The following is a 17,997-nucleotide window of genomic DNA, read 5'->3' on the forward strand; positions in this document are numbered from 1 at the left end:
TCAGACTGTGACCCCCTGGTTCTGGACTCCCCCCACCACCATCGGGAACATCCTTCCTGCATCTACCCTGTCTAGTCCTGTTAGAATTGTATAGGTTTCTATAGTGTTCAATCCCTCTCGTGATATAGGATAGCGTTCCACGGGCCACCTGAATCACTCGCTGCAGCTGCCTACCAACTTTTAGTGACTCGTGCACGGGAACGCCTGGGGGGGTCTCTGAATTACTAGCCCAGTGACATTCCCGCTACGCCACCGTCTCGGGGCACTGCTGGGAGCAGGAGGTCAGCTACGGAGGGGGCCATAGAGGGTCCCGCCCTCAGGAACGGCCTTTATAAATTCATTCATCGAGCCTGCTCCGCCATTCATTACGATGATCATGGCTGCTCATCCAACTCAATAATCTGCTCCCCGCTTCCCACCCACCCCCATACCCTTTGATCCCTTTCACCCCCCCCCAAGAGCGACATCTAACTCCTTGAAAACATACATTGAGCGAGGGTCGCAACGCTGATTCCTGCGGGAGGAGGCCATTCGGCCCCTCCGAGCCTGCTCTCCCCCCCACCCCCATTCAATAAGCTCACTGCTGATCCGACTGTGGCCTCAACTCCGCTTTCCTGCCTGTTCCCCTCCATCACCACCCACCCCCACCCCCCCAATCCCCTCATAACCCTCGACCCCCTCGTCGATCGGAAACCCGTCTTAACTCGGCCATGAATATATTCACTGACCCAGCCTCCGCTGCTCTCTGGGGGTGGGGGGGGGGAGAGAATTCCACAGACTGACCTGAGGGAAGAAATTCCTCCTCGTCTCTGTCTTCAATGGGAGACCCCTTATTCTGAAACTGTGCCCCCAACACGAGGAGAGGGCTGGGCGGTGGGGAAGGGGATAAAAGGCACGACGAGAGGAAGGTGGCCAGGTCCTCGTCGCTCAGGCCGCTGCGGCCACCGAGGTGACCCATCTGTACCTCCCCCCCCGTCCTCCGGGGTGGGGTCCCCCTCTCACCTCGCTTTCACTCGCCGAGACGAGCAGCCGCCGGACCTCGGCCTTCAGCGACGCCGCCTCCTCGTCCCGGCCGGACAGCCTCTCCCGCAGGCCCTGGTTCTCGAGTTTCAGGCTCGCCACTCGCGCCTGGGTCAGGAGGAGAAAGAGAGAGAGAGAGAGAATGAGCAAACGCATTAACAGAAGCAGGAGGAGGAGGAGAGAGGGATCCTCAGCCCCTTGAGCCTGCCCTGTCCACCCTTCAATACGGCCGCGGCTGGTCCGATTGTAACCTCCTCAACCCCACGTTCCAGCCTCCTTCCCCCACCCCACTCGATAACCCATCGCCCTCCCCACCCCACCTTGTTCATCAGGAATCCATCCACCTCGGCCTGAATCACTCGCTGCAGCTGCGTACCAACTTTTAGTGACTCGTGCACGGGAACGCCTGGGGGGGTCTCTGAATTACTAGCCCAGTGACATTCCCGCTACACCACCATCTCGGGGCACTGCTGGGAGCAGGAGGTCAGCTACGGAGGGGGCCATAGAGGGTCCTGCCCTCAGACTCTGCTTCCACCGCCTTTCGAGGAAGAGAGTTCCAGAGACTCGCCCCCACCCCCTCGGAGAGAAAACATTTCTCCTCGTCTCCGTCCTAAATGGGCCACCGCCTTATTTTTAAACAGGGACCCCAATCCGCCTAGTTCTAGGTTCTCCCACAAGAGGAAACATCCTCTCCACATCCCCCCTGTCGAGACCCCCTCAGGATCTTATAGGTTTCGATCGAGTCGCCTCTCACTCTTCTAAACTCCAGCGGATACAAACCCAGCCTGTCCGACCTCTCCTCATAAGACAACCCGCCCGTTCCAGGTGTTAGTCTGGTCAACCTTCTCTGAACGGCTTCCAACGCATTTACATCCTCCCTTAAATAAGGGGACCAGTGCTGTACACAGTACTCCAGATGTGGTCTCACCAATTCCCTGTACAACTGAAGCATAACCTCCTTACTTTTGTAATCAATTCCCCTCCCAATAAACAATAACATCCTATTAGTTTTCCAAACCAGTTTCCAACTCAGTGGACGACCATGTACAACGGGAAGCTATTATATATGGTCACTGTCTACCTCGGTTAGACCACACTTGGAGCACTGTGCACAGTTCCGGTCTCCGTATCCCTGGGTTAGACCACACTCGGAGCACTGTGCACAGTTCCGGTCTCCGTATCCCTGGGTTAGACCACACTCGGAGCACTGTGCACAGTTCCGGTCTCCGTATCCCTGGGTTAGACCACACTCGGAGCACTGTGCACAGTTCCGGTCTCCGTATCCCTGGGTTAGACCACACTCGGAGCACTGTGCACAGTTCTGCTCTTCACGTTATCAAAATGATATTGAGGCACAGCAGAGGATGCAAAGAAACATTTGCTAGAATAATACCAGAACCGAGAGGGTTATAACCATCAGGAAAGATAGAAAGGCTGGGGGTCTTTTCTCTAGAAAAGAGAAGGCTGAGGGGGTGACCTGATCGAGGTCTTTAAAATGACGAAGGGGTTTCAATCGGAGAGACGGAGAGAAGATGTTTCCACTTCTGGGGGAGGCGGGAAAGAGACCGGAATGAGGGGACCATTGATATAAGACAGTCACTAATAAATCCAATCGGGGGAATTCAGGAGAAACTTCTTTACCCAGAGAGTGGGGAGAATGTGGGACTCGCTCCCACGGGGAGTGGGGAGAATGTGGGACTCGCTCCCACGGGGAGTGGTCGAGGTGAATAGCGTCGATGTGTTGAGGGCGGAGAGGAAGCTGGATAAACACACTAGGGGGAAAGGAATGGAAGGATATGGTGATGGGGGGGTGGGGGGGAAGATGAAGTGGAGTGGGGAGCGGGAGAGGAGGCTCATGTGGAGCAGAAACACCAGCACGGAGCAGAGGGGCCGAATGGCCAGTGTCTGTGGGGCAGTTTCGATGTAGGTCAAAATCTCTGAAACGTTCGTGTGGAATAAGCGAGATTGCACCCACTCCCGGCTTCTTAGAACATGACATGGGAACATTAGACCTCTGTCACTGAATGAAAAGGGGGAGGCTGTAATACCTGGATTAACTGTCTCTCCTCTGTCTCCTCTTGAGCCTGTCTGCCGAGTTCCTCCTGCTCGCCAGTGAGCTTCTTAACACGGTCCCTCACCCTGAAGGTGGAGAACAAGCATTAAATTTAGCAACAAGGCCTCCTCCTCACTGTCGGAGGGTCAGCGCTGAGGGAGCGCTGCACTGTCGGAGGGTCAGCGCTGAGGGAGTGCCGCGCTGTCGGAGGGTCAGCGCTGAGGGAGCGCCGCACTGTCGGTGGGTCAGCGCTGAGGGAGCGCCGCACTGTCGGAGGGTCAGTGCTGAGGGAGAGCCGCACTGTCGGAGGGTCTGCGCTGAGGGAGCGCCGCACTGTCGGAGGGTCAGCGCTGAGGGAGCGCCGCACTGTCGGAGGGTCAGCGCTGAGGGAGCGCCGCACTGTCGGAGGGTCAGCGCTGAGGGAGCGCCGCACTGTCGGAGGGTCAGTGCCGAGGGAGCGCCTGCACTGTCGGAGGGTCAGCGCTGAGGGAGCGCCTGCACTGTCTGAGGGTCAGTGCTGAGGGAGAGCTGCACTGTCGGAGGGTCAGTGCTGAGGGAGAGTCACACTGTCGGAGGGTCCACCTCAGCTCCACATTCCTGCCTCCTCCCCTCCCCCGATAACCCATCACCCCCCCCCACCCTTGTCAATCAGGAATCCATCCACCTCGGCCTTAAAAACATTCAGAGACTCTGCTCCCACCGCCTTTCGAGGAAGAGAGTTCCAGAGACTCACCCACCGCCCCCCCTCGGGGAGAGAAAACATTTCTCCTCGTCTCCGTCCTAAATGGGCGACCCCCTTATTTTTAAACAGTGACCCCAATCCCCCACCTTGTTCCAGATTCTCCCACAAGAGGAAACATCCTCTCCACATCCCCCCTGTCCAGACCCCCCTCAGGATCTTATAGGTTTCGATCGAGTCGCCTCTCACTCTTCTAAACTCCAGCGGATACAAACCCAGCCTGTCCGACCTCTCCTCATAAGACAACCCGCCCGTTCCAGGCGTTAGTCTGGTTCAACCTTCTCTGAACGGCTTCCAACGCATTTACATAGTGCTCCAGGGATATGGAGACCGGAACTGTGCACAGTGCTCCCAGTGTGGTCTAACCCAGGGATACGGGGACCGGAACTGTGCACAGTGCTCCGAGTGTGGTCTAACCCAGGGATACGGGGACCGGAACTGTGCACAGTGCTCCGAGTGTGGTCTAACCCAGGGATACGGAGACCGGAACTGTGCACAGTGCTCCGAGTGTGGGTCTAACCCAGGGATACGGAGACCGGAACTGTGCACAGTGCTCCCAGTGTGGTCTAACCCAGGGATACGGGGACTGGAACTGTGCACAGTGCTCCAAGTGTGGTCTAACCCAGGGATACGGAGACCGGAACTGTGCACAGTGCTCCGAGTGTGGTCTAACCCAGGGATACAGAGACCGGAACTGTGCACAGTGCTCCGAGTGTGGTCTAACCCAGGGATACGGAGACCGGAACTGTGCACAGTGCTCCGAGTGTGCTCTAACCCAGGGATACGGAGACCGGAACTGTGCACAGTGCTCCGAGTGTGGTCTAACCCAGGGATACAGAGACCGGAACTGTGCACAGTGCTCCGAGTGTGGTCTAACCCAGGGATACGGAGACCGGAACTGTGCACAGTGCTCCGAGTGTGGTCTAACCCAGGGATACAGAGACCGGAACTGTGCACAGTGCTCCGAGTGTGGTCTAACCCAGGGATACGGAGACCGGAACTGTGCACAGTGCTCCAAGTGTGGTCTAACTGAGGGATATGGAGATCGGAACTGTGCACAGTGCTCCGAGTGTGGTCTACCCCAGGGATACGGAGACCGGAACTGTGCACAGTGCTCCGAGTGTGGTCTAACCAGTGCCCTGTACAACTGAAGCACAGCATCCCTACTTTTGTAATCAACTCCCCTGGCCATAGACGATAACATTCGGCGAGCTTTCCGAACCAGTTTCTGGCTGAGTGGATGACTGTGTAGAGGGGAAGGCTGGTGTGTGTGTGTGCGCGGTCCTGTGTTGGGAGTCCGACTGGCTCCCAGCTTCACTGTCTTGCCTGATGAGTGAAGGAGGGTGGGCGGTAGGGAGGGTGGGCGCCTCTTACCTGTCGAGGGTGGTCTCGCGCTCCAGCAGCGTGTGCCCGATGTTGCGTATGTCGGCCTCCAGCTCCTGGATCCTCACCGTCGATTCCCCCCGCTGCTCCCTCAGGGATCGGCACTCCTCCACCGCCAGGCGTCTCTCCTCTGCCAGGGACTGAAATTCACACCCATCACTCGGCCAGAATGACCTTCGCCTCGGTTCCCCCTCACGCCCGGAGCCCCGCACCCCACTGCCCCACCCCCACCGTCCGGCCGGGCACCAATTCCCGTTTGCCTCGTCCGCCTTTGGGTACCTCCCCGCCCCTATCCCTATCCCCGTAACCCCCTCCAGCCCCCTACACCCCTCCCTATCTCCATAACCTCCTCCAGTCCCTACAACCCTCCCTATCTCCGTAACCTCCTCCAACCCCCTACAACCCTCCCTATCTCTGTAACCTCCCCGCCCCATCCCTATCTCCGTAACCCCCTTCAGCCCCTACAACCCTCCCTATCCCCGTAACCCCCTGCAGCCCCCTACAATCCTCCCTATCTCTGTAACCTCCTCCAGTCCCTACAACCCTCCCTATCTCTGTAACCTCCTCCAGTCCCTACAACCCTCCCTATCTCTGTAACCTCCTCCAGTCCCTACAACACTCCCTATCTCTGTAACCTCCTCCAGCCCCTACAACCCTCCCTATCTCTGTAACCTCCTCCAGCCCCTACAACCCTCCCTATCTATGTAACCTCCTCCAGCCCCTACAACCCTCCCTATCTCTGTAACCTCCTCCAGCCCCTACAACTCTCCCTATCTCTGTAACCTCCTCCAGCCCCTACAACCCTCCCTATCTCTGTAACCTCCTCCAATCCCCTACAACCCTCCCTATCTCTGTAACCTCCTCCAGCCCCCTACGACCCTCCGAGATCTCCGCGCTCCTCCAATTCCGGCCTTTCTCACATCCCCTCCCCGATTCCCATCGCTCCACCATCGGCGGCCGTGCCTTCAGCTGCCTGGGGGGCCCCGAGCTCTGGAATTCCCTCCCTGAACCTCTCCGCCTCTCCCGCTCTCTCTCTCTCCCTCTCTTTCTCTCTCTCCTTTAAGGCGTCCCTTAAATCCGACCGGTTTGACTCAGATTTTGGTCGCCTGTCCGTGATGCCTCCTGATGCAGTTTGGGCTTAAATTTGCTCTTTAATGCTCGTGTGAAGAATCTAGTGGGGGTAGGGGTGGGGGGTGATTTTCGATGTACTAAAGGAGCTACATAAATGCACATTGATGTAACAGGAACGCAACCTGACACACAAACGTACATACGGACGTTGGAAACAGGAGCAGGGAGTAGGCCTTTGGAGGCGGAGAGTTCCAGAGTCCCACAACCCTCCGAGAGAGAAAATATTCCTCCTCGTCTCCGTCCTAAAAGGGCTGCCCCCTAACTTTAAAACAGTGACCCCCCACCCCCTTTTCCCCCCTCCCCCCTCCCTCGTTCCGGTCTCACCCACAAGAGGAAACGTCCTTTCCACGTCCACCTTGTCCAGACCGTTCAGGGTCTTGTAGACTTCAATCCAATCATCCCCTCCCTCCCTCCCTCACCCCCCCCCTCCACCCCCCTCCCTCCCTTCCTCCACCCCCCACCCCGTCGCTCTTCTAAACTCCAGTGGGTACAAGCCCAGTCTGTCCGACCTTTCCTCATAAGGCAACCCCGCTCATCCCGGGTATCCATCGAGTCCACCTCCTCTGAACCGCATCCCCCCCCAACGCATTGACATCCTTCCTTAAATAAGGAGACCGGACCTGCCCACAGTATTCGAGGTGAGGTCTCACCAACGCCCTGTACAACTGAAGCACCACATCCTCCCTCTGATGTTCAACCCCTCTGGTAATAGAGGATGTTTCCATTAACCTCCTCAATCACTCGCTGCAGCTGCATACCAACTTTTGGTGACTCGTGCGCTAGAACGCCCAGATCCCTCCGCGCCTCGGAATTCTGAAAGGGTTTCTTGGGAGAAATGTGTTTTTTGAGGTGATGGCCTTTAAAAAGCCGCCCTAGCACCTGAGAACCGGCCGCCTCTCACCTTGCACTGCTGCAGTAGCTGAGCGTGTTCCTGCTGGGTTGTCTCCGCTGAGGTCTCCAGCTCTCGTATCCGCGCTCTCAGACCCTGGACCTCCATCTCCGTCTCCTCCTGAAGCTTTGTCAGGTCCACCCTCGTCTTCTCGGACTTGGCGAGCTGGGCCTGACCAAAGGGAGGCACACCAAAGGGGGGCGGGATCAGACTGTGCGAATTCCTCATGTTATCCCTCACTTCCGCCCTCTCCCCGTATCCCTCACTCCCACCGTCTCCCCGTATCCCTCACTCCCCGTATCCCTCACTCCCGCCCACTCCCCCGTATCCCTCACTCCCGTCCTCTCCCCGTATCCCTCACTCCTGCCCTCTCCCCCGTATCCCTCACTCCCACCCTCTTCCCCGTATCCCTCACTCCCGCCCTCTCCCCCGTATCCCTCACTCCTGCCCTCTCCCCCGTATCCCTCACTCCCACCCTCTTCCCCGTATCCCTCACTCCCGCCCTCTTCCCCGTATCCCTCACTCCCGCCCTCTCCCCCGTATCCCTCACTCCCGCATTCTCCCCGTATCCCTCACTCCCGCCTTCTTCCCCGTATCCCTCACTCCCGCCCTCTCCCCGTATCCCTCACTCCCGCCCTCTCCCCCGTATCCCTCACTCCCGCCCTCTTCCCCGTATCCCTCACTCCCGCCCTCTCCCCGTATCCCTCACTCCCGCCCTCTCCCCGTATCCCTCACTCCCGCCCTCTCCCCGTATCCCTCACTCCCGCCCTCTCCCCCGTATCCCTCACTCCCGCCCTCTCCCCCGTATCCCTCACTCCCGCCCTCTCCCCGTATCCCTCACTCCCGCCCTCTCCCCCGTATCCCTCACTCCCGCCCTCTCCCCCGTATCCCTCACTCCCGCCCTCTCCCCGTATCCCTCACTCCCGCCCTCTCCCCCCCGTATCCCTCAGTCCCTCCTCCTCCTCATCCTCCTCCCCGGCGAGCGTTACCTCCAGGAGCGAGCTCCTGGTCACCACCAGCAGCATGTCCGAGTTGCTTTCGAGCTCCTCCAGGACCACCAGGTCATCCTCGGGCTCGGGGCTGCGGAAGGCGAAGGTGGTGCTGCTGCCTCGTAAGGTCCCCTTAGCGTCCACGTAGCTGAACTGGTAGAGAGCGGAGCCATGAGCGGGCAGGTAGGACGCTAGGGTAAAGGGAGACCTGGTTGGTGTTGAACCGTAAGCGACAGGCGGACCTCCCGGGGAAAGGGAGCCGCTCGGCCCCTCTCGGTCGATACTCCCCCGGCTCGGGGCAGACGGTGTCACAGGCAGACGGTGTCACAGCAAGCGCTGCACATGGACGCAGACAGTCGCCAACGCTCGCACAGGCACGCTCACAGTCTCACACACTCACTGTCTCACACACACACAAACGCACACACTCACCCAAATGCACACGCACACGCTCACTCCCTCAAACACACTCACTCCCTCAAACGCACACACTCACTCCCTCAAACGCACACACTCACTCCCTCAAACGCACACACTCACTCCCTCAAACACACTCACTCCCTCAAACGCACACACTCACTCCCTCAAACACACACTCACTCCCTCAAACGCACACACTCACTCCCTCAAACACACACACTCAATCCCTCAAACGCACACACTCACTCCCTCAAACACACTCACTCCCTCAAACACACACACTCACTCCCTCAAACACACACACACTCACTCCCTCAAACACACACACACTCACTCCCTCAAACACACTCACTCCCTCAAACGCACACACTCACTCCCTCAAACGCACACACTCACTCCCTCAAACGCACACACTCACTCCCTCAAACACACTCACTCCCTCAAACGCACACACTCACTCCCTCAAACACACACTCACTCCCTCAAACGCACACACTCACTCCCTCAAACACACTCACTCCCTCAAACACACACACTCACTCCCTCAAACACACACACTCACTCCCTCAAACACACACACGCTCACTCCCTCAAACACACACACTCACTCCCTCAAACGCACACACTCACTCCCTCAAACACACTCACTCCCTCAAACGCACACACTCACTCCCTCAAACACACACTCACTCCCTCAAACGCACACACTCACTCCCTCAAACACACTCACTCCCTCAAACACACACACTCACTCCCTCACACACACGCTCACTCCCTCAAACACACACACTCACTCCCTCAAACGCACACACTCACTCCCTCAAACACACTCACTCCCTCAAATGCACACACTCACTCCCTCAAACACACACTCACTCCCTCAAACGCACACACTCACTCCCTCAAACACACTCACTCCCTCAAACACACACACTCACTCCCTCAAACACACACACTCACTCCCTCAAACACACACACGCTCACTCCCTCAAACACACACACTCACTCCCTCAAACACACACACACTCACTCCCTCAAACACACACACAGACGCACACACAATCCCTCAAACACACACACAGACGCACACACAATCCCTCAGACACACATTCCCTCACACGTATAGGCTCACACACACTCACAAATGCGCACACACACACTCCCTCAAACATATACATTCACTCACACGTATAGGCTCACACACGCACACCTGTTGACACACAAACACACTAACAAACACACACATGCTCTCACACACACCCCTGCTGACACACAAACACACTCACTCACATACGCACACACTAACTCAAACACAAACATGCTAACACACACCCTGACACAGGTACAAACATTCGCTCACACAAACTCACACACACACACACACTTAAACTCACACAAAATATCACACAGACTCACACACACACAGACTCACATACACACAGACTCACTTAAACTCACACAGACTCACACTCACTAACTCAAACACACACAGACTCACATACACACACACTTAAATTCACACAAACACACACAATATCACACAGACTCACACACACACACTCACATACACACACTCACACTTAAACTCACACACAGACTCACACTCACTAACTCAAACACACACAGACTCACATACACACACACTCACACTTAAACTCACACAAACACACACAATATCACACAGACTCACATACACGCACACTCACTAACTCAAATACACACACACGCACATACACATACTCTCACACTTAAACTCACACACAGACTCTCACTCACTAATTCAAACACACACACACAAACAAACACTCACTCAAAACGCACAGACTCTCACACACTCACTCAAACTCACTTCCACAGTCACACAGACTCCTGCATACACACACAATCACGCACACACACACACACACACACACTGACACATACTCAAACACACTTGTGCAGACACACAAACTCCTGCACGCACACGCACTCACTCACAGCCTCTCAGACACACGAGCACAAAAGTCCACGCGCACACACTCGAACAGGCACACACACATGAACATACATGAAACTTCTCCCTCAGCGGCACCCCACAAGGACTGACCTTCAAATCGAACACAGCAGTTGACCGGGGACCTCTCTGACTGAACGTGGGGAGCAGGTGACCAGACGAACGTATAATAGTCACGGACTGACCTCCAGCCAACCTGCAAAATTGGGGGTTGGTGGGCAGTGGGGAGGTAGAAAGAAACGTCTGAAATTGTGGTTCACGAGCACTCGACCTTTCTAACGCTCTCCTCCGGCCCCTACAACACTCCCTTTCTCTGTAACCTCCTCCAGCCCCTACAACCCTCCCTATCTCTGTAATCTCCTCCAGCCCCTACGAACCCTCCCTATCTCTGTAACCTCCTCCAGCCCCTACAACCCTCCCTATCTCTGTAACCTCCTCCAGCCCCCTACAACCCTCCGTATCTCTGTAACCTTCTCCAGCCCCTACAACCCTCCCTATCTCTGTAGCCTCCTCCAGCCCCTACGACACTCCGATATCTCTGCACTCCTCCAATTCTGGCCTCTCACACACCCCCCCCTCCCCGATTCCCATCGCTCCACCATCGGTGGCCATGCCTTCAGCTGCCTGGGGCCCCGAGCTCTGGAATTCCCTCCCTAAACCTATCCGGCCCCTCTTCTCTCTCTCCCTCTCTCCCCTCCTCTAATACACTCCTCAAAACCGACTTCTTTGACTCAGATTTTATTCACTGGTTCCCTAATATCGCCCCACGTGTCTTCGTGCCAAATTTCTGCTTGATTTACACGCCTGGGAGGTTTCACAGGGCTAGAGGTGCTATATTAATGCATGTCTTAGCTTTTATTAAACAATTTTTGACAGCCCCAATGGGATGTTTTCAGTGCTGCATTGCGCTAATGTCTTCCTTACTCGCTGGGTCGCGCCAGTGGCTTCTCACTGACTGACTTATGAGCCGTGGGAAAGCTTGAAGCCGAGGAGAGAAATTCCTCTGGTGCCCTCAACACTACCTCGTTCCCTCTTTGGGTGTGGGTGAGGTGGCCATGTTGGGTAAGGTCAAGGTGGCCATGTTGGGTAAGGTCAAGGCAGCCGTGTTGGGTAAGGTCAAGGCGGCCATGTTGGGTAAGGTCAAGGCAGCCATGTTGGGTGTGGGTGAGGCAGCCGTGTTGGGTAAGGTCAAGGTGGCCATGTTGGGTGAGGTGGCCGTGTTGGGTGAGGGGGCCGTGTTGGGTAAGGTCAAGGTGGCCATGTTGGGTAAGGTTAAGGCAGCCGTGTTGGGTAAGGTCAAGGCGGCCATGTTGGGTAAGGTCAAGGCAGCCATGTTGGGTGTGGGTGAGGCAGCCGTGTTGGCTAAGGTCAAGGTGGCCATGTTGGGTGAGGTGGCCGTGTTGGGTGAGGGGGCCGTGTTGGGTAAGGTCAAGGCGGCCATGTTGGGTAAGGTCAAGGTGGCCATGTTGGGTAAGGTCAAGGCGGCCATGTTGGGTAAGGTCAAGGCAGCCATGTTGGGTGTGGGTGAGGCAGCCATGTTAGGTAAGGTCAAGGTGGCCATGTTGGGTGAGGTGCCCATGTTGGGTAAGGTCAAGGCGGCCGTGTTGGGTAAGGTCAAGGCACCCGTGTTGGGTAAGGTCAAGGTGGCCATGTTGGGTGTGGGTGAGGCAGCCGTGTTGGGTAGGTTCAAGGCGGCCATGTTGGGTAAGGTCTAGGCGGCCATGTTGGGTGTGGGTGAGGCAGCCGTGTTGGGTAAGCTCAAGGGGGCCACGTTGGGTGTGGGTGAGGCGGCCATGTTGGGTGAGGGTGAGGCGGCCAAGTTGGGTAAGGTCAAGGTGGCCATGTTGGGTGTGAGTGAGGCAGCCATGTTGAGTAAGGTCAAGGTGGCCATCTTGGGTGTGGGTGAGGCAGCCCTGTTGGGTAAGGTCAAGGCGGCCATGTTGGGTAAGGTCAAGGCAGCCGTGTTGGGTGTGGGTGAGGCAGCCATGTTGGGTAAGGACAAGGTGGCCATGTTAGATGTGGGTGAGGCAGCCATGTTGCATAAGGTCAAGGCAGCCATGTTGGGTACGGTCAAGGCGGCCATGTTGGGTAAGGTCAAGGTGGCCATGATGGGTAAGGTCAAGGCGGCCATGGTGGGTAAGGTCAAGGTGGCCATGGTGGGTGTGAGTGAGGCTGCCATGTTGGGTGAGGGCGAGGTGGCCATGTAGGGTGCGGGTGAGAGGAACTGGGGCGTTCTCCGTCTTCATGTGTGGGCCTGTGTGTGTGTGTGTGTGTGTGTGTATAACCTCAGCGAGCCAGCCAAGGGAAGCATTGCTTTCCACGCCCCCCTCCCCTCGCACTCTCCTCCAAAACCCCCTCTGCTCCCGCACCAATGGCCCCACACCCCACCCACCCCCCCCACCCCCGCCAGAGCACCGTCCACAAACATGTGAACCCACCTTGAAGAGGCCGATCCAGTCATTCGCCGCCCACTTGGTCTGCGAGGCGAGGGTGTAGTGGCACTCCACAGCGGTGCCAGGAACGTACCAATGGGCGACATTATGGAAGGTGACCTCTGGGGGCCGGGGGCTGACCTCGGGCAGCTCCATCTCCACCTGCACCCACCTGCAAACAGGAAACAAGGGGTGGGGAGGTCAGTGACTCACTCGACAGCCACGATGTCCAGAGGACCGTCCGCATTCAAGGACAGACCGAGGCCCACACAAGAACGTGAAATAGGCAAGGGGGCAGGAGACGCAGGCGAGGAAGGATGTGGGAGGGGGGGTGAAGGGCGGCAGATGAAGGAAGCCTCGGTTATGGCGGGGAGTGGGGGGAAAGGTTAGAGGGAGCGTGTCCAAGGAGGAGCAGGAGTGAGAGAGGTTGAGGGAGGGAATTCCACAGCTCGGGGTCCCCAGGCAGCTGAAGGCACGGCCGCCGATGGTGGAGCGACAGGAATCAAAGAGGATGGGCAAGAGGCCGGAATTGGAGGAGTTATAAAGTGTAATAAAATGTTGTAACCGTACCCACGAGTACTGTACCCCAGTGTTTTACAGTGACAGACCTGTCCCCACCAGTACTGTACCCCAGTGTTTTACAGTGACAGACCTGTCCCCACCAGTACTGTACCCCAGTGTTACACAGTGACAGACCCGTCCCCACCAGTACTGTACCCCAGTGTTATACAGTGACAGACCCGTCCCCACCAGTACTGTACCCCAGTGTTATACAGTGACAGACCCGTCCCCACCAGTACTGTACCCCAGTGTTATACAGTGACAGACCCATCCCCACCAGTACTGTACCCCAGTTTTATACAGTGACAGACCCGTCCCCACCAGTACTGTACCCCAGTGTTATACAGTGACAGACCCATCCCCACCAGTACTGTACCCCAGTGTTATACAGTGACAGACCCATCCCCACCAGTACTGTACCCCAGTTTTATACAGTGACAGACCCGTCCCCACCAGTACTGTACCCCAGTGTTATACAGTGACAGACCCGTCCCCACCAGTACTGTACCCCAGTGTTATACAGTGACAGACCCGTCCCCACCAGTATTGTACCCCAGTGTCATACAGTGACAGACCCGTCCCCACCAGTACTGTACCCCAGTGTTATACAGTGACAGACCTGTCCCCACCAGTACTGTACCCCAGTGTTATGCAGAGACAGACCTGTCCCCACCAGTACTGTACCCCAGTGTTATACAGTGACAGACCCGTCCCCACCAGTACTGTACCCCAGTGTTATACAGTGACAGACCCGTCCCCACCAGTACTGTACCCCAGTGTTATACAGTGACAGACCCGTCCCCACCAGTACTGTACCCCAGTGTTATACAGTGACAGACCCGTCCCCACCAGTACTGTACCCCAGTGTTATACAGTGACAGACCCGTCCTCACCAGTACTGTACCCCAGTGTTATACAGTGACAGACCTCTCCCTCTCCTCTCCTCACCCCCTCCTCTCCCTCTCGCCCTCCCCTATTTCTCTCTCTCTCCTCCCCCCTCCCTCTCTCACTCCCCCCTCTCCTGGGAAGGCCGACCCTCTCGCCACCCTCTGGCCACCGCGCCTCCATTTGCCCTGCCGCCTCCCCCAATGGGGCTTGGCGGCCGACGCGACGTCACAATCGGCCCTCCGAACGTTCGACAATGTTGCAGCTGACGTCGGACACACTGTATCCGACGAGGGCAACATTGTAACTGACATGGGGAGCTCTGGCCGCTGAGGTTCGATAACATTGTAACTGACGTTCGATTCAATGTAACCAACATTCGGAGACATTGTAACTGACGTTCGATTCAATGTAACCAACATTCGGAGACATTGTAACTGACGTTCGATTCAATGTAACCAACATTCGGAGACATTGTAACTGACGTTCGATTCACTGTAACTAACATTCGGAGACTGGGTCGGAGGGTGAACTTGCTCCAGTGAATCTGGATACCCCCTTTCCTGCGCCTCTGTGAAACTGGAGTGAGTCTGGAGTTTGTTTTTTTCTGGGCAGGCCGGAGCAAATTGTTGCAGTGAGCGGCCCAGGGTGGCTTACACCCACCTTCCCCCCTCCCCCCCACCCCCCCAGAACACCTCACCTTTCCCCTTCAGTGATCGGTGGTGAGGGGGGGGGTGGGGGGCAGTAGGGCAAGTTACAATTTCAGGGACACCGGATCCTTCTTTTGCGTCCCCGCTGCTGCCGTTGTTGTTGTTTTGGGAGCTCCAGTGGCTGTTCCGCCCATCACCTTCCGGCTCACAGCCGCCACTGGGACTTGTAGTCCCCATCAGCTCAGGATTTGGCAGGGGTGGGGATGCGAAGGATCGGGGGCTGCTGCATGAAGCCTCCAAGTCACAGAATGCAATGCAATGTCAAGAGGTGCACTTGCATTGAGAGCAGACTCCTCCTGACGGCGGCATCCAGCAAAGCACCCGCCACAGGAGCCTCTCCATCTCCTTAAGAGGAGCTATACTGATGCAGCCCCGGTCCAAAAGCAGCCAGAGCCTGGACAGTGTCCCGAGGCTCAGGGCTGACAAGTGGCAAGTAACATTTGCGCCACACACAAGTGCCAGGCAATGACCATCTCCAACAAGAGAGAATCCAACCATCTCCCCCTTGACGTTCAATGGCATTACCATCACTGAATCCCCCACTATCAACCTCCTGGGGGTTACCATTGACCAGAAACTGAACTGGGACCAGCCATATAAACACTGTGGCTACAAGAGCAGGTCAGAGGCTGGGAATCCTGCGGAGAGTCACTCACCTCCTGACTACCCCCAAAGCCTGTCCACCATCGACAAGGCACAAGTCAGGAGCGTGATGGGACACTCCCCACTTGCCTGGATGAGTGCGTCTCCCACAACACTCGAGAAGCTCGACACCGTCCGGGACAAAGCAGCCCCGCTCGATGGGGCACCCCATCCACCAACATTCACTCCCTCCACCACCACCACCGACGCACAGGGGCAGCAGTGTGTGTACCATCTACAAGATGCACTGCAGCAACTCGCCAAGGGCTCCTTCGACAGCGCCGCCCAAACCCACGACCTCTACCGTCTAGAAGGACGAGGGCAGCAGACACACGGGGAACACCACCACCTGCAAGTTCCCCTCCCAGCCACTCACCATCCCGACTTGGGAATATATCGGCCGTTCCTTCACTGTCGCTGGGGTCAAAATCCTGGAACTCCCTCCCTAACAGCGCCGTGGGTGTACCTACACCACACGGACAAAATCCTGGAACTCCCTTCCTAACAGCGCCGTGGGTGTACCTACACCACACGGACAAAATCCTGGAACTCCCTCCCTAACAGCGCCGCGGGTGTACCTACACCACACGGGGACTGCAGCGGCTCAATAAGGCGGCTCACCACCCCCACCTTCTCAAGGGGCAATTGGGGATGGGCAATAAATGCTGGGCCCAGCCAGCGATGCCCACATCCCATGAATGAATAAAAAAACTATCCCGACAACAGGGTATATAAATTACAAAATGAAAAGGTTGATCCAAGCAGTGAGAGAGTTACAGCTCTCAGGGAAGATTGAACAGGCTGGGTCTCTTACCTCCAGTATAGTGACTATAAGGCAGCTGGATTCAGCATCATGATAGAAAAGGACAAAGAGAGAGTGGGTGTATAACTTCTAAATTGTTGGAGGGGTTTGGGGGTTGGGTTGGGGGTTGGGGTGGGGTTGGGGGGGAGACAAAGTTGACCATACATAGATGTGAACATGGAAAACAGGAGCAGGGAGTAGGCCATTCGGCCCCTCGAGTCTGCTCCGCCATTCAATGAGATCATGGCTGATCTGTTTGCGTTTTGAGTTCCACGTTCCCATCTACCCCCCCCTCCCCGATAACCTTCGATCACCCTGCCTGATGAGAATCTATCTCCCCCCCACTTAAAAATATTCAGTGACGTCCCCCCTCTCCCCAGCCTCCACCACCATCGGAGACAGAGAGTTCCAGAGTCGCACAACCCTCCGAGAGAGAGAAAATATTCCTCCTCGTCTCTGTCCTAAAAGGGCCCCCCCACTAATTTTAAAACAGTGACCCCCCCTCTCTCCCCCACCCCCCCCACCTCGTTCTGGTCTCACCCACAAGAGGAAACGTCCTTTCCACGTCCACCTTGTCCAGACCGTTCAGGGTCTTGTAAACTTCAATTCAATCACCCCCTCCCTCCCTCCACCCTCACCCCCTCCCTCCCTCCACCCCCAACCCCTCCCTCCCTCCCTCACCCCCTCCCCGCCACCCCACCCCCCTCCCCCCTCCCTCACTCTTCTAAACTCCAGTGGAAACAAGCCCAGTCTGCCCGACCTTTCCTCATAAGACAACCCCGCTCATCCCGGGTATCCATCGAGTCCACCTCCTCTGAACCGCCTCCCCCCCCCAACGCATTTACATCCTTCCTTAAATAAGGAGACCGGAACTGCCCACAGTATTCGAGGTGAGGTCTCACCAACGCCCTGTATAACTGAAGCACAACATCCTTGCGACTACTGGAAGGGAAATCAGTGGGAGGCATCCAAAGGCGAGATTCTAGCTCTTATAGAGTCCACCAAATAGCCTAAATTAACAAAATGAGGGATAAAATAAACGTAGCAAAAATGCAAAAAGGAAGAGGGTAGCCAGGGAAAGGGTGGGCCCACTCAGGGACAGAGGTGGGAACCTGTGTGTGGAGCCAGAAGAAATGGGAGAGATACTAAATGAGTACTTCTCATCAGTATTCACCAAAGAGAAGGACTTAGCGGTCAATTTGTCTAGGGAAGAGTGTGTAGATAGCCTGGATCACGTTGAGATCAAAAAAGAGGAGGTGTTAGGCGTCTTGAAGAATATTAAGGTGGATAAGTCCCCAGGGGCCAGATGGGATCTACCCCAGAGTACTGAGGGAGGCAAGGGAGGAGA

The 17,997-nt window shown here is 56.4% G+C and overlaps 1 protein-coding gene across 2 annotated transcripts in view; it reads right to left on the reverse strand.

Annotated features, from left to right (window-relative positions):
* LOC144673824 (calcium-binding and coiled-coil domain-containing protein 1-like) overlaps positions 1-15,383 on the reverse strand; it is a 41,970-nt gene extending 26,587 nt beyond the window's left edge. For both annotated transcript variants that reach the window (XM_078535478.1, XM_078535477.1), the window contains exons 1-8: positions 15,196-15,383; positions 13,056-13,221; positions 10,711-10,813; positions 8,205-8,395; positions 7,228-7,386; positions 5,187-5,335; positions 3,069-3,159; positions 1,003-1,128 (exon numbers count right to left, since the gene is read on the reverse strand). In XM_078535478.1, coding sequence (XP_078391604.1) covers positions 1,003-1,128; positions 3,069-3,159; positions 5,187-5,335; positions 7,228-7,386; positions 8,205-8,395; positions 10,711-10,813; positions 13,056-13,205 — 969 coding nt within the window. In that variant the 5' untranslated portion in view covers positions 13,206-13,221; positions 15,196-15,383. The remainder of the gene's footprint in view (positions 1-1,002; positions 1,129-3,068; positions 3,160-5,186; positions 5,336-7,227; positions 7,387-8,204; positions 8,396-10,710; positions 10,814-13,055; positions 13,222-15,195) is intronic.
* Positions 15,384-17,997: the final 2,614 nt, after the last annotated feature.

The sequence above is a fragment of the Cetorhinus maximus genome, unplaced genomic scaffold (assembly GCF_964194155.1).
Source record: "Cetorhinus maximus unplaced genomic scaffold, sCetMax3.hap1.1 HAP1_SCAFFOLD_486, whole genome shotgun sequence".
NCBI classification, from domain to species: domain Eukaryota; kingdom Metazoa; phylum Chordata; class Chondrichthyes; order Lamniformes; family Cetorhinidae; genus Cetorhinus; species Cetorhinus maximus.